This window comes from Myodes glareolus, chromosome 11 (genome assembly GCF_982192425.1).
Source record: "Myodes glareolus chromosome 11, mMyoGla1.1, whole genome shotgun sequence".
NCBI lineage: Eukaryota > Metazoa > Chordata > Mammalia > Rodentia > Cricetidae > Myodes > Myodes glareolus.
Window position 1 is genome coordinate 60,597,181 of NC_142036.1, and position 23,307 is coordinate 60,620,487.

Consider the following 23,307-nt stretch of genomic DNA (forward strand, 5'->3'; position numbering starts at 1 on the left):
TAACTCTCAGATCCATGCCTTCATTCTAGTTTACCCTCTCCACATCATTAATCATGGAGGGGTCTTGCTTACTTGCTTACATTTCCTCTTGCTTACCCCTTTCAAGGAATCGTGCTTTTCTGCTATCTGTTTAGGGCTTTTTAGCCTGTTCTTTGATTAGAAAAATCTTATAAAGCACCACTATATACCTTTATTATTCATGGTAACTATGTATATATTTGTTTGGGTACCATCTCCTTTCTTCTTGCTTCTACTTCCTCCAAGTATGCTCTCACACACAGGCAGTGTGTTTAATTGTATCCAGTTTATTTCTTGTCGAATCTCAAATGTCTAGAATAGTTCCTATAGCTCAACTGTTTGATGACAGCCTATTTTAAGTAAGTAGAATAGTGCAAGATTCTAGAATTTGACTTTTAACCCATCAATTTCTCTAGTCATATATTACAGGAAAGTTATTTAGATTTATTTTGTAATTTCTTTTTCTGTAAAACAGAGATGGTGCTTGCTTCCTCGAGTTGTAAAGATAACATGAACTAGGGAGTCTAAGGTGTACTACGGAACGCCTTCCCATGTTTCCTGTTGCCTGCTGGTATATCCACATGTGATGAAAATAGCATTGATCCTAGTCTTCTAACCTTTTCAGTTCTGGAGATTAAACCCAGGGACTTGTGCTATACCACTGAGCTACATGCCCAAAATACCTATATTTTAAAAGAGTAATTAAGAAATGCCATACCAAACACCATCCGTCCATTTTAGCGTCTTTTCCTGGTTCAGTTTAAAGTCACTGAGGAACTGTCTTTAAGTATAAATGCGTGAATGACACTCCTTAGTTGTATTGATTTGGCTTTAGTTCTCTTCAGAAACACTTTAATTATGTATGTTACTAAATTGTTATGAACTTAAAGGTTTTGTTTTTTTTTTCTTTTTGGGACAGGGTTTCCCGGTAGCTATGGAGCCAGTCCTGGAACTCCTTCTATAGACCAGGCTGGCCTCCAGCTGGTAGAAATCAGCCTGCCTCTGCCTCCCGAGTGCTGGGATTAAAGGCGTGTGCCACCACTGCCCAGCCAAACTATAAATGTTTTTATTGTCGGTGTTTATAGAAAATTTTATATTTTAATAACATTTTGCTTACACTAAAATCATTTTCTGAGCTGTTCAGCTGTTTGCTTTGGAATAGAATGGCATTGCATGTTTATTACCAGCTGTGACCTTCATGGCGTATAGAAACTGAAAATATAGCTCTAAGTCAGTTTAACAAATACATACTTAATTGGGGGGAGCAAGTTATATAATATATTTGGCATATTTTTTTTGTTCCTTCAAAATTGCTGTGTTTTCTAAAAGATTTGATGGTTTAGTGTATATGTTACGATTCTCCCCCTTAGGTTAAGTCATTTTTGTATGAATATTTGAAATGCAGATCTTTCTGCATTATAGGCAAACAATATAGTACAACTTCATGTCCGTGTCTATTTTTTTATTTCATCAGTACAGTAGTTTTAAGAATTACTGTTTAAAATGGGCTGGTTCTTAGATCATGATAGGTACTAAGAGAAAAGTAGGATTAATTCGGGTTTTTCTTGTAGTTCAGATTTTTCTAATGTTTAATGCTAATTTTATCATCTGCATGCAAGTAGCATAAGAAATATGTTCTTTGTTTTATGCTTCAATAGGTAGTCCAGCTACAGGAATGGATGATTAAAGTCATCAATAATAATACAGCTATATGCATAGAAGGAAAGCTGGTGTAAGTATAACATTTCAGTGTTCTTTTTTAACATTTAAGTTGGTTTTATGTAAGTGGTCAGTGACAAATAGCATATTCCTACAAAACACATTTTCATGAGGTTGTAAACTGAAGGCAAAAGCACACCATGATGCCAATCCCTTGCTAGTTATCTGATGTAAATTATTGATCCATCAAAGGATCAAAATTATTTAAAGCTGTCAAGTAGTTGCATATTAAGTAACTAATACTTTTTGGTTTTCCCAGAAGTGAAAGCATTGTCAGACAAGTAGGCTAACTCAGCTACTGTTCTCCTTTTGAGAATCAGTTGCTCCATAGTAAAACGACTGTGGTAAAATAGTATAAAGTATCCTGGTTTCTAAGGTTGAATATGTAGTCTTGTTGCCTATATTATTCCCTTTTCCATAATGTTCAAGATGGAATATAAATTGCCTTTGTGAATCCAGTTAATACTGCTTACTGCTAATGTTACTTGAAGAAGTTACTTATACTCTGTGAGGCTCAATTTCTTCATTAGTGCAATAATAATAATACGGCCCAATATTGTGGGAAGACTTTTTCTGGTTTGAGAGTGTCTCATATAGCTGAGGTTGGCCTTACACTACTATGTGCTTAAGTAAGACTTTCAAGTTATGCTCAATGCTCAGCATTGTTGAGAATTAATGTCAAGAATTAAATGAATTAATATTTACAGTATTAAAGAGCAGTGCCTTTTAGAGTTTGATTTAGATGCTAAATGAAACTGTGGGCCATGGTGGCACACACCTTTAATCCCTACTCCACAAGCAGAGGCAAGTGACTCCATATGAGTTTTAGACCAGCCTGGTCTACATAGTTCTAGGACAGCTGGAGCTAGGTAGAGAGACCATGTCTCAACAACAGCAAGCCAAAAAAATAAAATAAAAATAAAAACATTTGCACGCACACGCTTATGCACATGCTCACATACAAAACCAAAAAATATATTAAATAAAACAAAAATGAATCAAAGGTAAGTATTAAGGTATGAGTTTAATCCTATTTGATTTAATTGAGAGAACTTCCTTATAACTCATGTATATGTATGTTTATTATCTATTAAATGAAGAATGCTCAGCACTTATCTAATAGATCTTCATATTTGGTTCTGATTTTATATTTATCGTTAGTTTCTTTAAAGAAGTATGAAGAGTAGGTTTCTGGGTCAGTGATTTGCAACTTTATTTTTTCCCAGCTAGAAGCTCTTTACAAAATGAAAGGTAAAAACATTTGCCTTTGTATTCATGATTAAGAAAAAACAAAGACCCCTCAAAATTACCTGATCTACTTGACATTTCTGAACATGGAGTAAGAGGGAGGGACTAGAAGTGCACATGTAATCTGTAATCTCAGGTACTTGGAGGATGTAAAAGTCTTAGGCTATCATGGGTAACATAGTAAGACTCAAGAGCCAGCAAGATGGCTCAGAGGGCAAAGGTGCCTGATGCCAGATTGAACCGCCTTAGTTTGATCCTTGGGACCCATGTGTTGTAAGTGAAGAACTGAGTCCCAGAACCTGACTCTTGACTCCATATGAATTCTATGTCATACACACACTAAATAAAAATGTGAAAAACAAAACAAAAGCAGCAACACCCCATCTGAATAAATCAAAATAATATTTCTGGAAAAAAAAGGTCAACACAGTGAGGAAAAGGGCTTTCAAATTTCTTTGAAAGTTTAGTAGCTGTTAAGCTGAAGTTCCAAATATTGCCAGCAGCAAACATTTGATGACAGTTGGTTTCTGTTTCCATGGTAATACTACATTTTATATTAGATACATAGATTGATTGGCCACAATATATCTCTTGATATATATACTCCGAGGATCAATTAGCCAGGCAGTTGAGTTCTGTACTGGCTAGCCATCAAGTGTTTTGTAATTAGATTAGGAATACTGTAATTGTTGTGGTAGCTAAAAGTACAAAATTAGTACTTTCTTTTTGATGAATGAAATTATGACTTCATCTCACTATGAAACCCTAGTTGTCATGGCCTCAAACTTGGAACACCCTTCCTGAGTTTACCTACCAAGTGCTGTGATTATATATAACTGTCTCAAAATCATTACTTTATTATAATTTTTTGTGTGCTGCTATATGTATATAGAGCTCCTGGTTAAGTGTAAATGTGTTGACCTTAATAAACTTATTCTTTTTTCACTAGAGATATGACTGACGTTTATTGGCATAGTAATGTAATTGTAGAGCGAATTAAACACAATGAACTTCGGACATTATCGGGGAACATTTATATATTAAAAGGATTAATAGACCGGATTTCCATGAAAGAAGCAGGTAAATGGGTTCCTTAGTTAATCTTTCCATAGCTTCTCCTTTTTCTTAAATAAATACCTGTTGGTGGAGGCTGCTTGTTCATTCCCAGCTGCTCAAACCTCAAATAATCACTCAAACCATATCATTTACAATACTGTTTTGCCAATAGCTTAAGCTTATTTCCAACTAGCTCTTATATCCTAAACTAACCTATCTCCATTAATCTGTGCATCACCACAAGATCATGGCTTACTTCGGTGGGCTCTGGCAGAGGTGTCTGTCTCCTACATGGCTACATGGCTTCTCTCTGTTCCACCTACTCTCTCTTCCTCTTTCTGCTTGGAACTCCTGCCTTGCCCATTTTGCTAATTCACTGGCCAAAACAGTTTTATTCATTAATCAATAAAAGCAACACAGACAGAAGGAGCTCTCTCACCAAACACCCAGGCTCATGAACTGACCCTAACCCTTGTAATGTCCTATATACCTCACTACATTTCTTACCCTTTTCAACCCTTGTAATGTCCTATATACCTCACTACATTTTCTTACCCTAACACTAGTAAATGCCTAGTGTTAACTTTTCCTGGCATGCTGTGGGACAATTGGTCTTGTAACCTTAAAGATTTGTCACTTGTATTGGTTTAATAAAATGCTGATTGGCCAATATAGGCAGGAAGTATAGGTGGAACAACCAGAACAGGAGAATTCTGGAAAGAGAAAAGGCTCAGTCTGCAGTGGTCACCCAGCTACATAGGAAGCAAGATGAGAATGCCTCATTGATAAAGGTACCAAATTGTGTGGCTTTCACAGATAAGAATTATAGGTTAATGTTAGATGTAAGAGTTAGTTAATAAAAAAGCCTGAGCTAATAGGCCAATCAGTTTATAATTAATGTAGACCTCTGTGTATTTATTTGGCACTGAATGACTGTGGGACTGGGTGGGATAGAAACCTTCTGCCAACAAATGGTGCTATTGTGGACAACTACATCCACATAAAACCTGAGAGAGCTTGCAAAGTAATTCTAGAAACAAAAGAACAGAGTTAAGCATGGCTTCTTGGTAAGAGCCTTTTTTCAGATGATCTCTGTTTTCTAGAGGCAAGTGCATCTCATCTAAGAGAGGCTTCCTGACTTAGCATTAGCTTAAAAACCTTGGAGCTCTTTTAAGAGGCCCTGCCACCAAACAATTAAATGGTGTTTGTGAATAACCGACAACATGCTCCTTGATAGTGGCAGGGATCTTGAAACTCCAATAGTTGTGGCAGTAAACATGGCTCCCACCAGTACCTCCGCCATGAAGCTAGACTCAAGAAATCTAAGCAATGGGGTAGATAATACTGTGAAAGCCACGGCTTTAATCCTAGCTGTATCACTTAGCAAATTAGAGTCATGTGGTCAGAAAAAGAGAGATAAACAGTAAAGATAGATTCAGATGAAAAAAACCCCTAAACGGTTTACAGTGTCTTTAAAATTAAATATATGTAGGCTTGGGAGAGAAAAGAAAAAAAAATAAAGTCTTTTAAAAAAGAAAAAGAGTAGTTAGGTGTAGTAACACATACCTTTAATCCCAGCACTTGGGAGGCAGAGGCAAGTGGATCTCTGGGAGTTCAAGGACAGCCTAGTCTACAGAGAGTTCCAAGACAGCCAGAGATACACAGAGAAACCTAACTCAAAAAACCAAAAATTAAAAATAAAAATAAAAGACATAGTTTAAAATAAAGCCACATAACGATGGAAAATACACAGTCTGGATACTGTATGTTGTTGTGTTATCTTTGAATTGTTTGATGGCTGAGGAAGGAGCAAGAGCTGCTAAAAGACATTTGATTATAAATGCTGCTAGATTAATCTAACATATATATTTTGAAAATGCCTTGACTTCAAAATCTGAGTCAAAAGATATGCTACTTTGGAGAAGAGGTTTTGCTTTTGTTTTGGCAGAAAATGAGAAGCTGTGGATTCATTCTAGTTTAAGAAAAATCAGGTTTGATCAAAGAAGACCCCCTAAAAAATTTTTTTGAGCTAATGGCCCAGATGATCCATCATTTCAGAGGACCTCTGTTGGAATGTCTTCTGAGTTCTACATTCAGAACAGCCTCAAGACTGCTGGCTGAGATGATCAAGCCTCACAAAATATTTCAGTCAGGACTTGACCATAATCCTAAGTTTTCTTTAGGTCCCCATAAAGATTATCAACACCCTCAATCAGCAGGAAGTAGCCTGGAACACTATGCCCACATTCCCAAAAAATGGATTATGGATATTTTTCTTTGTTTAGAGTGTTGGTTACAAGTTTTTATGGGTAGTAGTCAGGAAGAAAACTAAACAAATGAGATTAAAGTTTTTGTTTTGAAAAAAAAAACAAACAAACAAAAGGGGGAAGTGCTGTGGGACAGTGATCTTGTACCCTTAAAGATTTGTCACTTCTATTGGTTTAATAAAATGCTGATTGACCAGTAGCCAGACAGAAAGTATAGGTGGGGCAACCCGAACAAGAGAATTCTGGGAAAAGGAAAGGCTCAGTCTGTAGTTGTCACCCAGATGCAGAGCAAAATGAGAATGCCTCACTGATAATGGTACCAAGCCACGTGGCTAACACAGACAAGAATTATAGGTTAATGTAAAATATAAGAGTTAGTTAATAAGAAAGCCTGAGCTGATAGGCCAACCAGTTTATAATTAATGTAGACCTCTGTGTATTTATTTGGGACTGAATGGCTGTGGGACTTGGAGGGACAGAAATCTGCCAATACTGGCAATTCAGTATTGCTGGTCTTCTTTTACAAACAGCCCAACAGGCTTTTCATTTCCCTGTTTCTAATATTCAAATTCCATATTGCCATGACTCATTCCCCCAGGTTCTCAGAACTTGGCTTCCTAGTTCAGAAGAATTTCTCAGCTACATCCTTTTAAATTGCTATCCTCTCCTTTTCTCCCATGAAAATTCTTACCCAGTTTTTTTGTAACAACAGTCCAGCAAGAATTTTTACCTTCTGGCTTCACTTTCTCTTATACGCTAGACATCAACTATGTAGTGGTGGAACTTCCATTTGCTTTACTGATGGGTCCTCAGCGTCTCTAGCAGTGCTTAACATATAGTAGAGCAAGTATGCATTTCTTGACTGACACTGACCTGGAGATGCCTCCTCAAAATTTTAGGCTTTTGGATCATTTTTTTTCTTTTGTAAATTAAAATATTTATGTATTTATTTTGCTTTTTTGTTAAATAGGATATCCCTATTATCTCACAAGAAAATTTATGTTTGGATTCCCCCGAAATTGGAAGGAACACATTGATAATTTTCTAGAACAATTAAGGTAAAGTGTCCTTAATGTTTTTTAAAATCAGCTTTATCAAGGTATAAGTTATGTTCCCTAAAATGTACTCACTTTAGATACAGAACATAATGGTCCTTTTCAGATATATGTGCTTCTGTAACCAATGTAAACTGGTTTTAGTTTGTTGGGGTTTATTGCTAGTTTTGAAGTTTTTTTATGATCTTAGATGTTTTAGAAATCATAACACTTTATTAGAATTTCTGACATGTTGAGTAACTTCAGAGAGAAAATAAAATGCTAGCCATATTTCAAGAATTCTTCAATCACCTGCCCTTGGATGGCTCGTAGTTGTCAAATATTGGTTTGAAGTTCTTGATTAATTTTTCTCCATTAATTTTCAGCAGCTTTTGAGTGTCACATGCTGTTAGCAGACATTGAGAGAAAGAATTTATTAATTGTTCTTTGGGAGCCAGTAGGAGATACAGAGCTTTAAATTTTATCCAAGTCCAAGTAACTTATAGTAGGAATTGAGACTGGTTTCTCCTGTAAAGTGCCAGATGGTATTTTTTTTTAAATTTTTTTTAATATTTATTAAATATACAATATTCTGTCTGCATGTATGCCTGCAGGCCAGAAGAGGGCATCAGACCTCATTACAGATGGTTGTGAGCCACCATGTGATTGCTGGGAATTGAACTCAGGACCTTTGGAAGAGCAGGCAATGCTTTTAACCACAGAGCCATCTCTCCAGCCCCCCAGATGGTATTTTTTCAGACATGTTACTTTTCTCAACCACTCAACTCTGTATTTTCAACAGAGAAGCAACTATAGGTAGTGTAAATTAAAGGAGCATGGCTGTGTTTCAGTGAACGTTATTTACAAAAATAGGCAACTACCCAATAGTGTTTAATTCTGGCCTCACACTTGCTAGGTAAGTGCTCTACCACTGATAGGTCTTTGTCCTGGTGGTTTTCTTAAATCTGCTTAAATAATTGTTTCATTTTTTGAGTGCTCGTTTGTTTTGAGAAGGGTCTCATGTAACAGGTTAGTTTCAATATGTAGCCCAGACTGTACTTGAACTTTTTAATTATCCTATTATTCATGTGTTGAGCTTTTCAGTTTTTTGAGACGCAATATTAGAGAAAAAAAATAACGCAATTGTTTTAGGGCTGGAGAAAAAGACAGGAATAAGACCAGACAGAAAACTGCAAGAGTTCATGAAAAACAAAAATCAATGAAAAATGATGCAGAAGATACACAAACAGATGTCCTCCTAAAAGCCATCAACACTTATGACCTTACTGATGATACCTTGGGTATGTTTGAATTTTTCTTTGTTGCGACAGTGGTAGAGTCTTACACGAACTTAACACTGCTTGTTGTATATAATGTAGTCTGGTGCTCTTTGAGTAAATAATACCGTGACATTCCTGCCTTTTCACTGCTCTACAGACTGCTGCTCATCATCATTATTCCTTTCATTTCATGGGCTAAACCTTTAATCACAATGCCAAAACTCCAATAAGTGTACCAATAAAGGATTGTATTGAGGCCACTAGCGATCATGTAGTAGAGATAAATGTCTGTATTTGTGTTCGTGGAGGAACTGGCATATATTCTTGACTAGCAGGTGCTATAAAGGTAGTTGGCAGAACTGTTCTATATCCACTCTTTTCTAACACTATACTCTACATCTCACACCACCCCACTCTCACAAATAATGTATGAAGATTAACTTACAGTCTTCTCAATTATATACATGATAAAAGTTACTGAAATCTGTTGTGTACATTTCTTGGAAGTTTACTTTAACTCTGTAGCTAAGGACTTTATATAATCTTAAAACTTGTGACAAGTACAGATTGTTTTTGCTAAAGGTATGTATTACTATATTTGATGTAAATAATACATCTCACTCTAATGTTGGTATATCATTTGAACTTTCTTTTTCCTTGAAATTTTCTGTATCATTTTTAGTTCACAAAAAGCAATATTTAAATATGTAAATGATTTAAAAAATTTCACTTACTAAAGCTTTACTTTCTCAACCCTTGCTTTTTACAAAAGTCATCCATTCTTAAGATTGGCAGGTTGGTTATTGACTTTATTAGAACTTCAGGAGTTGTGGGACTATTACTTGAACTTGCCAGCCCTCCCCACTTTTAACTCCTAAATGAAAAATAACCTTGAATAACTTTTTTTTAGGAACGAGAACTGAATTGTAAATATGATTGTTGTAAATGTTTTAGACATGTGGCAAGTGGGATGGAATACAAATTTAAAACACTAAAGTTTGGTAAACTATTTAAAATGCTGTCTGTTCTGTGCACTTCTGAAAAACCAAACAACTTTAAAGCGTCTTTATGGACTTTGCTTCAAATTAGGGATGAATACAGTTTGGTTTCTATTTTTAGCAAGTGCAGTTTAAGGACACATACTGTGCTATTATGATTGAATCATTTTTCTAAAATGATTTGCTATGTCTTTTGTTTTATGAAAATTTATGTAGCATGAATAATAAAAACCCAGAGACAGATATTGGGGTTCAACCTGAAGATCAGAAAGTCAAAGCAGCCAACCACTGGCTCTTCTACCTCAAACAGAAATGGTAGTCCTGCCATCATGAATCCTCAGAATGAGCCTGAGTGTCAGACCTGTCTCGTCCCATTTTATATTCCTCTCTAGTGCTGGGATTAAAGGTGTGCACCACCACCACAAATCTCTATGACAAAGTAGTGTGGCTGCTGGGATTAAAGGTGTGTGCAACCACTGCCTGGCCTGTAAAACTAACTAGTGTGACTGCCTTGCACTGACTGACTTTCAGGCAAGCTTTATTTATTAAAACATAAGCAATATAACACTATATTTGTGTTAATTATTTTACGAATTTTCTTTATTATTACTTATTAATTATCTTTCATAAATTGTTTTGATTGATGATTCTATACTCTTACCGGTTGTTTTTATTGTTACCAATATATCATTACATTTTCTATGAGAAAATAATGAAAAACCATGGTCAGAGAGGTGACTCAGTGGCTAAGAACATACTCCTGTTGAGAACCTGAGTTCAGTTCCCAGCACCCACATCAAGCAGCTCACAGCTGCCTGTATCACCAGCTCCGGGGACTCCAATACCCTCTTCTGGCTTCAGGAGCCACTGCGTGTGTATAAACCCACAACACATATATACACAATTAAAAATTAAATGGGGAAAAAAACCTTAAATGTGCCTAACATTGAACAACTAAGGACGTAAATGACTCAACCCGTGATAATTTAAGATGACATAATTATTTTATTTACCTAATATAATTTTTCATATTTAGTGCTATAACCATTATATCATAGTATTGTACTTTAAAAAGCTCTGTATAACACTTACATAAGCATCTTATGAAGGACTTACTGTAGTATCAGCCTCCTATACTATATAGTAATCTCAAGGGTTAGAGCCATCCAGTGTGTATCTTTACAGTTTCTAAAGGGATAACAAAATACCTTTTAGGCCAGATGTTCTGGCATATACTTGTAACCCCAGCGTTTAGGAGAATGAATCAGGAATATCTGGAATTCAAGTCAGTCTGATATATAATATAAAATTTAGTTGCAAAAGCAATAGTAGCAGTTAAAGCAAAAGTTCTTATTTTAATTAATTAATTTTTGAATTAGTGTTTGTGTGTCAGTGTGGGTGCCCATGAGCCAGGGCACTCCTGTGTAAAAAAAATAATAAGACTTCTCCACAAGATTTTGCCAAAAATAATGTGATTTAATTATACATTGAAGTATATAAATTAACTGAAACATAATTTCGTACACATAAGAAAAACAATCACTAGCTTCCTATTTAGTTGATGTGCAATTTGAATGTATAGGATGTATAAACTCACAAAATTAACTAACTACACTATTCTGTTTTTAGATATAATAAGCGATTCAAAGCAGGTGTAAACAATATGCTTGTTCATTTTTAATATTTTTTAAGGAAAATAAAAGTGATTTTAACTAAGCCATACCCTGTAGAGTTTTCTGTCCTACAAAAATGTTATTTATAATCAAATTAGAGTGAATATACCTGACATTTCATTACACAGATTTTTCTTCCCACAGTTAGCTTTTTTTTTTCCAGTTAGCTTTTTAATGTGGAAAAGCAACTTATCTTCTTGTCCTTCTTCCACTGTTCTTTCTCTCCCTTCCCCTCCCTTTTTCTCACTATTTTCTTCTTTTATCCCCCCTCTTTCCCTGCCTCTTTTCCCTGAGACAGTCTCTTATGTTGCCAACACTCCATCTTAATCTCCGGAGTGATGGGAATACAGGCACAGAACACCATAATCTGCTGGAAAAACACCGAATCTTTATCTAATCCTCCATCTTTGAATTCACAGAAATGAAGAAAAATAAGCACAATGGGTTCCCAGAACCTTCAGAAATAAACATTGGATATAATAATTGTCGAAATAAGCCACCGTTAAGGCTTCTCCATAACCAAGTAAGTGATAGTATTCAAATGGTGGCATATATGATTTAGTCAGTTAGGTAAGGTACTGATGTTTAGGAACATAATGTGGTACCTGAGAAGTTTAAGGGCTGCATCAAAAGATACAATTTTCTTTTTGATGAGTATCATTTATATTGATCAGTCCTAACTCAGAAACTGCAAAAGTCGAAATGACTATTTGAGAACTTAATTGGAAGAATTGTTTCAGGAAAATAGACTCGATAGATATCTTTAAGTCAGTGTTTAAGAGAAGGTTAGAAAAGAAGCTTACATTGAGCAGTACAAATTACTTTTTGAGGGAACTGCTGTTGAAGTTAAACAACTGTTTGTGACAGAGACAATGTCTAATAAATGGGAAAGAACAAAAGAGCATAGGATGGGATATACTTCCATTGGTAGAGTATTTGTGATGTATAAGAGGTACACCCTTAGTTTGGTCCCAGAACTCCTAATTTTTTTAAGTATTTAGCTTGCAAAAATGTCCATAGGATAAAATTTCAGTGATGTAGTTATGCATCTTAAATATATACAGTGATGTATATATAATTTTCTGTTATGACTGCCTGCAGTCAAATAACCATAGTTAATATCTATAGAAAACAGGAAAAATTTGTATAAGTCTTTCCTTTGAAGGCTTCTACTGCATTTTGGGGAAAAAAAAAACTCTGTTAATTTTAATGTTAATTCCCATAGTGTTTTATTTTGCTTTAAAATGTACATTTATTTGTTGGGCGGAGCACGTGCATGCTTTGCTCAGGCAGGCGGGCATAAGAAGACTGCTTGCACATGGCAGTTTTCTCCTTCCATCATGAGCCCTGCGGATCAGCCTCTCACTTGCTGAGCCTTCTCTTCAGCCCTTAGAGATTTTTATTGGTTTTCTATTTTTCATTTGAAAAGTACATGCAATAATAACAAAAGTAAAGGCTTAAATAAAACATAAAAAAAGTACTTTAAAAAGTACAAAATGGTCTTAGTGGTTGTGAATGCTTTCTGTATTGCATTGGACCATAGTTCGCTTCCCTGAACCTAGATCAGTTAGGTTTTTTTACCTCTAGCTCCAGGGGGTCTGATGCTCTCTTCTGGCCTTCTTTGGGCACTCTTACACACAGGGCATATACTCAGACACATACACACAAATTTAAAAGTAAAAATTTTTCATAAAGTAAAACTGCCAATAATAAGACTTTTGATGGATCCTGTTACCCTATGTCCTACAGCTCCAACAGGACATCCTGAATGTTCTATTCGTGAAATTAGTAGAGTAGCAAGTAACTAAATCATCATCATCATCATCATCACCCCCCCAACCCCACCCCACCCTCCAACCTGAGATGGGGTTTCTCTGTATAGCCTTGGCTGTCCTGGAGCTCACTCTTCAGACCAGGCTGGCCCCAAACTCACAGAAATTCGCCTGCCTCTGCCTCCCAAGTGCTGGGATTAAAGGTGTGTACCACCTCCATCTGGAATACCTAAAATTTTTTAATGTGTGATGCTTTTCTGGAAATGCCCAAGATCATTTCTATAGATTGTAGTCTTTAAAAGTACATTGTTTATTTTGAAGGAATTATCTGGAAAAAAGGATTGCAGAAAACTTCCTTCAAAAAACTTTGAGAATTCTGAAAGAATAAATAAAAAGAAAATTCGAAGTCAGAAGCAAGGTAATATCTTTGGTGGTTGTGCAATGACTAGGATAGTAACTTTAAAATAATTTTAACATGATAAATGATCTTTTTAGGTTTCTTGATATTAAAATCGTAAATACATTGGTGGTTTAAAGTAGTTATTTGTGCATAAAATGATCATTTAATGAAATAACATGTTACTTTAAATATGATATTATTTATAGGTTTGCCTTTAATATGATTTCTAAGTAACCTTATTTTATAAAGTTACATATTGCTTTAAATGTGCTCATATGAATGTTTCCTTTATGAAATTTATGCCATAATTAAGGTTTGATAAGTATTGATTCTCAGAGTAATTATAGGCTAAATTTAAAGTGCCCTTTCTCTAAATACTAACAAGTTCAAGATTTCATATTATGGTAAATCCTTGGTCCTAGTGGTATTTTTTTTTTAACTATAACTAAAAAGTGAAATGAAGAACAACTATCAAAATTCATAAAAGTGGTGAGGAATATAGTACTGTCTAGGCTACTAGATTCAAACAAGTACCTGAAAGAGGCTGAATGTTTTTGAGATTATTAAATAAAATGAAATGATAAAAATACTCTCACTAGAATGTTCAAAATGAGAATATTCAGGTTTCAAAAATTTTCTGACCTGGGCAGTGGTGGCAGTGCACTTTAATCCCAGAACACAGAAGGCAGAGGCAGATGTATCTCTATGTATTCCAGGGCAACCAAACCTACAGAGAGAAACTGTCCTGAGAAACAAAAACAATTTAAAAAAAGGAAGAAAGAAAGAAAAAGAAAAATTTCTAACTGAATTTTTTTTTGATTTATGTAAGGAATTGGAAGAAAACACTTTGTAAATCTATGACATTCATGAAAAATCTTGTAGAAATATTTTTGGTTTCGTTTTATGAGGACAGTGGTACTAATCAAATAACTTATCCACAAATTATAATTTTGAAGTCTCCCCACCATTATTAACTGTTAACTATTTATTTTGTTGTTTACCTTTTATGGCATGATATATGTACATAGTCTAGTTAGTCTAGTATTTTGTTATGATGATATGGTGATTTACAATTCTTTTTTCTTTGTTTTGTTTTGTTTTGAGACATGGTTTCGCTATGTATCTCTTGCTGTCCAAGAACTCACTCTGTAGACCAAGCTGGCCTTGAACTCACAGAGATCCCCCTGCCTCTGTTTCCCAAGTGCTGGGATTAAAGGCGTGTTCCACCACTGCCCAACTGTGATTCTTAATAAGTGTCTTAGTCACTGTTCTATTGCTGCGAAGAAACACCATGACCAAGTCAGCTTCTAGAAAGAAGCATGTAATTGGGGGGCTTGCTTATATTTTCAGAGTTAGTCCATGGACATCATGTCAGGGAGCATGGCATTAGGTAGGCATGGTGCTGGAACAGTAGTTGAGAATTCACTTCTGACTCCCAGACATGAGACAGAGAGCTACCTGGTCATGGCATAGGATTTTGAAACCTCAAACCCTGTTTCTCAATAATACATCTCCTCCAACACAGCTAAACCTAGTAATCCCTTGAAATAGTTCCACTAACTAGAAGACCAAACATTCAAACATGTAGCCTATGGTGGCCATTCTGGGTCAAACCACCACAACAAGCATAATTTAATAAAGTTAGAATTTCGGGTAGATTTGCTTCTGGTTTCTCTAATTTTAGATTAGACAGCTGGTCTCATTTGCTTTCTTCCCCTATAAGATGATAAAGATACTAAGTTCTGCAATTTTTGTTATTTCCCATGATAATTCTTGGAGATCGGGAGAGATTTGTAAAAAGGTCCTGCTTTGGCTATACTGGAGATGAAAGTAGAGCTACCGGTATGCAGAGAGTCCCATGTTTTCCTGATTGCATCCTGAACTAATGCAACTTTGTTTTAATCTTATATGCCTGCTTAGATTTAGTTTAGGTTAGTGACCCTAGTAGATTCCTTATGTCTCCTATTTTACATTCTGAGAATAGATTTTTTTGTTGTTGTTGTTGGTTTGGTTTTGGTTTCGTTTGTTTGTTGTTTTTGGAGGGGGTTTTCTCTGTTTCTCTGGTTTTTGGAGCTTGTTCTGGAACTAGCTCTTGTAGACTGCACACTGGCCTCGAAGTCACAGAGATCTTCCTACCTCTGCCTTCTGAGTGCTGGGAAGTGCTGTAACACCACCTCCCGGCTGAGAATTGATTACTAAAATGTTTATTTAGTATCTACTAATATTTGAGTCTATTATAATATCAGCAAAAAAAGGTTCATGAAAATAAAGTTTTGACGTTATTTTCTTTATATAAAAGATGACTGGTATGCAATTAAAACAGGACATCAAAGTGGCATTTTAAAAAGTATTCTGAAAATGTAAAGGATGGAGAGCTTCCAGTTCAGCGTGGGTTAAAGAGTAGGGTCTCTCAAGCAGTAGTTCTTCTTATAGATAAGTAAAGGAAATTTTTCAGGGAGAGTAAACAGTGAAAGTTCAGGCCCAAGCAGATTTGAGAAATGTGTTCTAATGCCCATAAAGAATGGTTCTAATTTGAGGTCAGTGAAAGACTGAAACTATATTGGAGACTTTGTGGAAAAGCTTACATGTATGCCAGTAAACTGGGAAGCCCTTGGCAGGATTGTATAAATAACTACATGCTTACATTCGAAGTGACACTGATCTAAATAGATCAGTGCTTTGTGTAACCTCGAGTGGGGGGGAATTGTTTTATTTCTATACTTAAGAGATTTTGGTTTTGGTTTTGTCCACTGAAATAAAGAGAGAACCGAAGTGTTAAATGTACCGATTGGTACCCTGAACTCACTGGAGCAGCCTACCTCTGACAAAGAAAGAGAACACCTGCCTCTGAATCAGAAGGAAGTTTGTGTTTTAGTAACACCACTTAAAACTATAAAGAGAGTAGAGAAAAGATGTAAAGAGTTCAATCTCTCTATCAAAGGAGTAACTGAGATTTTCAAACCAAAGCATCAAGAAGAAAGTGAGTCAGATGTGCATGTAAGTTCTACCCATAAGTCCTCAGAGATCTTACACAATGTGGGTTATGAAAGTAGCCCCAAGGAAGATTTCAGTGAATGTGATATACTCACCGTCAGAGAGAGCATTCACATACCTTGTCCTAAAAATAAGCAAATGGTCACCAAGGATTTTAAGAATATCAAGTTGCCCTCAAAATTGGAGAAAGCTGAACATCGAGTCGCCGTATCATCGTTGAGTCAGTCCTCATCTCCTACGTCAAGTGAAGAGGAAGAAGCAGAGATTAGAAGGAAAGCCAGAACAAGAAACTGCAAAGAAAGGCTGATGGACCAGAGAAAAAGCACATGCACTATCGCAAAAGATATCCTGCTGGTTTCAGAATCTGAAGGTGAGATTGGTTCTCATATCACATCACAGAAATCTAGATCTGCTAAGGAAATTTTTCCAAAATCTGGTGTTAGCAGGAAGTTCCCAGTTGAAGTTAAGGGATCTGATACAACAAACAGGAAACTGTTAGGCCGTTGTCCACCTGGTTTCATTGATAATGAAGAATGGAATGAGCAAGAATTACAGAAACTTCATTGGTAAGTACTTTTGTCTCTGGAATATCTGCAGACTGGTTATAGAACAGCAGGAAAGGCCTGACTTAATGACTCCTCATCAGTCCTAGTATAGTGATGTTAGTAATGTATTCAGAAGAAATGAGCAATTATTCTGTCTGTTACTGGTGATAAATCACATTCTTTAAGAATTGAATTTGAGGGCTGGAGAGATGACTCAGGTTAAGACCGCTGGCTGTTCTTCCAGAGGCTGTGAGTTCAATTCCCAGCAACCACATGGTGGCTTATAACCATCTGTGATGCAATTTGGTGTCCTCTTCTGGCATGTAGTTACAGGCTTTTCCACAGGATCTGGGTTTGATAGCCAGCACCAAATAGTGATTCACAGCCTTCTGTAACTGCAGGGAATCTGCTTTTCTGGCCTCTATGCACAAATATAGATACAGCCAAAACACTCATACTCATAAAAATTTTTATTAAACTACAGAGACTACGAGTTCCAATAGTGTGTTAGTAAGGAAACTAAATCATAATTGTGCCATGAAGCCTAAATGGGAAGAGTAAAGAGATAGGACAACATATGTGGACATATCAAGAAAATCAGAAATTGTCATTGCATTTAATAGTATAGCTTCATAACTTCATGTTTTTATATTCTGCTTTACATCAAAAGCAGACCATGTTAGTAGTTTTACCTTTTCTAGCTGTATCACATTATTTCCTTATAATATAGTTTCTTATAATATCTTTACTTTATATTTCAAAACAGCTAAAGAAGTTTTAAATTTTTCTTTAACTCCCCTCCCCACCCTGCCGCCATGTTGAGGATCAGAGTCAATGCCTTCCTTATGTTAGGCAAGCATTCTAGCACTCAGCTAAATATGCGACCTCAAGACAGTCACATCTCCGGACTGCTGGACTATAAAGGCTTGATTTTCAATAAGGTAGATTCAGTGTGTTGTTTTTGAGCTCTATAGTTAAAACCTAGACAGAATGCTTGGCAGCATTTGTCAGTTTAGGAAAGTAAACAGTGGTGACTCCGTTGGAAAAGTCTGGAATGTCACATATCTCCAAAACTGGGGTGAATGTCCACTTTGACCCCTTTTGTATCCCCACCTAAGCTAGACTTAAGGTTAGAAGCAGTGGGCCCTCAGGCAAATTAAGTTTGCCCATTCTAAGTCTCAGTTCTCTTGCTTTTCTCCTTTCTCTGTAGTCCATTCCCCTTGTGATCCCACACAAAAACCTATTCTAGTCCTCCCCAATGATTGATGATCATCTGGAAAATGCAAATTAGTTCCCAGTCTGACTTCGTGAATTGAATTCTTCAAGTGATTCTTAATATTCAGCTCATCGCTTTGTAATTTTTTATTGTGTTTATAGCCAAGAAGGCAGATATTTAGCATATATAGTAATCATTGTAACAAGTTTATGAGAATATGTGTTTATGAAACTATATAGTTTGGCCTAGTATAGATGAATATGTGAACTAAGAAGTGAAGGATAAGTCAAAAGTGAGCCAAATATTGAAGATACGTACATTTTGTTTAGAAAAGAGAGGACATATTTAGACATCTTGAACGAAGGCTAGAATGGACAGAAGACTGAAAGTTGAGGAGAGTGCAAACACAGCGGTACTGTCAGTCAGAATGTCACCGGAAGTTATAGCAAGGGTTTTTAATGAGCTCTGATTACATTTTAATTTTGCATTATTACTTTACCGGGAATAACCTGGAAGTCATTGATAATTACTGACTTATTAAATGTATTAAGAACTATTTTTTTACTGAAAAATAGTTCTTTTAGAACATAAACAGTCCTAGATTTGCCAGTAGCTTTATACTCTACTAAGAAGCTTTATAAAGTTGGAATAATATTGTTATTACTAATCATAATATTATAACTATAACTAATATTAGTTATCCCTAATCTAAAAACGTAAAAACTCCAAAATCTATAACTCTTTGTGACAGCAAATAACACTAGTGGAAAATTCTGTGCTCAACCTTCTGTGATGATTGAGCACAGTTCAGAACATAAGGTGCATTAAAAATGGCTATATGAAATTATCTTCTAGAAGTTGATGTGGCTTAATAATAGAATGCTTCCCAGCCATCGACGAAACAAAACTATAACCACCTGTGGTATGTATATAGAAGGTATATATGAATATGAATTAACTTCATGTTCTGACTGAATACCATCCAAGATATTGTATATGTATCTCAAATCTGAAACACTTGTGTCTTAAGTATCTGAGATAGGGAGTATTCACCCTGTACCATTTTAGGGTAATTGCTGAATTGGTTATCATCTGGCTGAACTGTTGCCTTAACTACAACATAGCTTGATGGAACTATATGGAGGTGGAAATAGTAGGGTAGGCGTTAAACAGTTATTTACAAATGAACTTTTTTTATAGGTGAATTGGAACCACCTTGTATTTATATCTTGTTAGTATTACTTTCCTTTCGATTCTTTTATCTCATTTTCTCTAGTGATGGAATTACAGGTGTGTTCCAGCTTCATTTTTATTGATAGAAGTATTAAAACATCATTTGTGTGTATTAATGTATCATATTTCTATATATGCACATATTATGCATTGATTGTGCATTACCTTGACCGTTCACCCCTATACCATAAAACTATATAAGAACTAGGAGTTCATCTGGCAGATTTAGAACTAGTAATACGGGGTAAACAATTTATAAAAGTTAATTAATGCCAGAATTCCCTAAAGATCAAGTCATTGAATAGTTGAGCTTCAGGGGGGGAAATGTTAAAAGATTGGGAAAGCTTTCATATTTAGTAGAAAGTTTGAAAGCATTTTACTAGCCATGTACAGTTATGTCTTCTTCATGTTGTATTTATATTATAATAAGAAAGTTATGGAATAGATAGAGGTTGCTATCTTTTTTTATGAACAGTTATCCAGAATTATTTTGGTTTCAAAATACTCATCCAGCTGTGTAAATATCACTGACTCAGTTTGCTCTCAGAAGGCCTTTTTTTTTTTTTTAATGACTTGAATGTTTTGTTCTTAACTGGTTTTGATCTCCCATAGTGCTTTTACATCTCTTCCAAAGCACAAGCCTGGTTTTTGGTCAGATGTAGCTATGGCGGTAGGCTCTCGAACTGCTGATGAATGCCAGAGGAAATACATAGAAGATTCCCAAGGCAAACGATCCCAAAAACAAGTCTCTAAGAAAAAGCAAGCCAGTTTCAAGGTCAAAAATGGTAACTTATCATTGTTTTCTGAGTGCTTAGTGTATACTTTTAAATGCTTATGAATTATATTTTATATTTACTCGTGAATCTTGTATCAGTTGTTTCCTTCAAATTATAAAATCTACAACTGAAGATAATATTTTAAGCTTTAACCAATGTAGCTAATTCTACAAATAATAGTTTAATGGGCTTTTTGCTCAGAATTTGTTCTAATAAATTTGAAATTGGATAAATATTTTAACATCTGAGAACATAATTTAACTTGAGTGTTTGCATACAGTCCTTTATAAAAAAAAAACTAGTAGATTTTGTTTTTGTAATCTGAGACTCAATCCTATATGTCAGAGAGGTCCCATAGTAAACTTAAGAGAGTACCTAATGTCCATACATAATAGCAATTAATAAATAAAGTCTATCTCACAGTGTAACTTTATCGTATGTGGGTTGGTTGGTTTGTTTGGTTTTTGAGGCATGATTTTCCTATCTAGCACTGGCTGTCCTGGAACTCACTCCATAGAGGAGGCTGGCCTCGAACCACCTGCTTCTGCCTCCCTAGTGCCACTAACTGGCTATCACCACTGCCCTGGCTATCCTGTAACACACTATGTAGACTAGACCACTTAACCTCATACATCCTACTCACTAGGAATATTACAGAAACTAGGAATATTACAGATAGCATTTATCTCAATGTGGGAAGAATTATTTATGATGCCTTCATTACCAGACTCAGCCTATATATGACCAAGAACTTTTTTATCTGCCTGTGCCCAGCAATAAGTCTGAAGAGGTCAAGAGCCTGAGACATAATTAAAAGCACCACAGAGCACCTTGTGGCATTTAGTTATTTGTTTTAGGAGGCAAAGGTCTCAGTTTGTTGCCCAGACTGAACTCGAGAGCTTTCCAAGTAGCTGGGAGTACAGACCCCGGTCAAGGACCCATGCTTCTAAAGCCCCCAAGTTTTGTTTTTGTTTTGTTTTTGGTCTGAGCTGTGCCTAGTGAGCTTTGTTAGGAGTTTGGCTTCAGGACTAAAAGTTTTAGATTGGAGGCTGCCTCCTTCCTTTGATCTTTTTTTTTAAATTTAAATTTTCACTGTTTATTTATGTGTGCATGTCTATGCTTGTTGGTGTGTGTTTGCCAAGGCATGAGAATGAAGGTCAAAGGACAGCTTTAGGGAGTTGGTTCTCTTCCACCACGCAGGTCTCAGGGATTGAACTCGGGCGGTTAGGCTTGGAGAAAGGTTTCTTTACCTGCTGAGTCATCTTGCTAGCCCACTCTTGGTCTGTAAAAATTAAGTCATTCTTAAAACAGTTTATTAAAAAGTGAGAGTGGTCCTAGAGAGATGACTCAGGTTAAAAGCATTTGTTATATTCGCAGAAGACCAAGGTTTGGTTCTCAGCAACTCGCATGGTGGCTCATACCATCCATAATGCCAGTTTCAGAGGCTCCAGTGCTCTCCTCTGATCTTCACATGCTTCATGTATGCATGCAGTGCACATATGTACATGTAGGCAAAACACACATACACATAAAGTAAATCTTTAAAATTTATTTGTTCTGTGTGAAACAAAACGAGAGGGTTTTAAGCTTTATAAGGCAGGTAAAATTACCAGATCATATCAAAATGTTTTATTAACTCTTAGGTGAGAAAGAAAATGCTGTTGAGAAAAATACTGTTAAGATAACTGCCAGAGCGGGAACTCTGAAAAGGAAACGACAAATGAGGGATTATCTGGAACAGTTGCCACAAGACAATCACGATGATTTTTTCACTGCAACACCCATGCAGAAACAAAGAATAATGGTAAGAGTGCTGAATGAATGAAATCTGCATTCTTAGACTGATTTTGATATTTTTCATTTTTATGCATTGTTAGTGTTTATCACTAATATTTAAGTCAAGGATCTGTAGTCTACATCCAAGAACATACATGTGTACATATAGGAAGAGATCTGTTGATCTATGCTGTCTTGTCAGTTTCTGGGGTCTGCCCTTGGGTGTTATTCAGTTATTTCGATATAATTGAATACAAAATGAAGAGATGGGCCAAGGGCAGTACAAGATAGATAACACCCAAAGCAATGGGGTAGACAGCTGCACTGTCAAAACTTAGAGTTACAAGTTGAACATTTGTAGACCAATTGGATTTCATACCGCTATAGGGGATACAGGCCTCTGATTCTCCATCCCTGGGTCCTCACAGATGTCACTATACTAGAACAGGAGCTCATCCTCACTAACCAACTAGTCCCAGCAGTGCAACTCGCTCAGTACTGCGCTACAGGAGACAGATGGTGCGGCTGTTGGAGTTTAAAAGGTTCCCATATAACAAATGAATTGTTGTGTTTATGGGATCTGTGTAATATAATTAGCCCACTTAATTCTCATGAAGAATTTATAGGCTAGATGAGATGAGTGGTACAAAAGTGATTTTATATGTAGAAAAACTTACATGAATAAGTTGAGCAGAATGGCAGGATCTAGGGATGTCACTCACTGTCACACGTGTCAAGCCCAGTGTTTTATCTTTTATCATCACAAAACCTGCATTTGCAAAAGTAGTAGCATTTATATACACCCTCAGTGGACCAGCTGAAAAAAAGGAAAAAGCATTTCCATTTGCAATATTCAAGAAAAAAGGCACGGAAAAAAATTTAATCAAGTGGGTGAAGTCTCCACAATGAAAGTGATTTTAGAAAAAAAAATCTGATAAAAAACATTAAGGACACTAATAAGTGGAAAGATGTTTATATAGTGTAAGAATTGATATTGTTAAAATATCCATACTGTTCAAATGACATTCTTCATTGAATTAGAAAAAAAAGATCACAAAGTTCATAGAGGAACAAAAGACCCAGAATATCCAAGAGAATCCCAACTCCAAACAACCAAAGAGACATAGATAGCAGTTAATTAATTTCCTTTTCTATACCATAATTCCACTTTCTATATGCCCCCCCTCCATTTTTGAGACATGGTCTTGCTGTATACTGCCAGGCTGGCCTTAAATTCACATCCTCTGCTTCAATCTCCTGGGTGATTATAGCCATGAGTGTTCACTTTATGATTTTACTGTA

At 35.9% G+C, this 23,307-nt stretch overlaps 1 protein-coding gene across 3 annotated transcripts in view; it reads left to right on the forward strand.

Moving 5' to 3' along the window:
• Window positions 1-23,307, forward strand: part of Mis18bp1 (MIS18 binding protein 1) — a 39,645-nt gene that overhangs the window by 9,677 nt on the left and 6,661 nt on the right. For all 3 annotated transcript variants that reach the window (XM_048415572.3, XM_048415574.3, XM_048415573.3), the window contains exons 4-12: window positions 1,677-1,750; window positions 3,935-4,065; window positions 7,279-7,366; window positions 8,495-8,643; window positions 11,713-11,816; window positions 13,387-13,483; window positions 16,227-17,025; window positions 20,066-20,238; window positions 21,873-22,033. In XM_048415572.3, coding sequence (XP_048271529.3) covers window positions 1,677-1,750; window positions 3,935-4,065; window positions 7,279-7,366; window positions 8,495-8,643; window positions 11,713-11,816; window positions 13,387-13,483; window positions 16,227-17,025; window positions 20,066-20,238; window positions 21,873-22,033 — 1,776 coding nt within the window. The remainder of the gene's footprint in view (window positions 1-1,676; window positions 1,751-3,934; window positions 4,066-7,278; window positions 7,367-8,494; window positions 8,644-11,712; window positions 11,817-13,386; window positions 13,484-16,226; window positions 17,026-20,065; window positions 20,239-21,872; window positions 22,034-23,307) is intronic.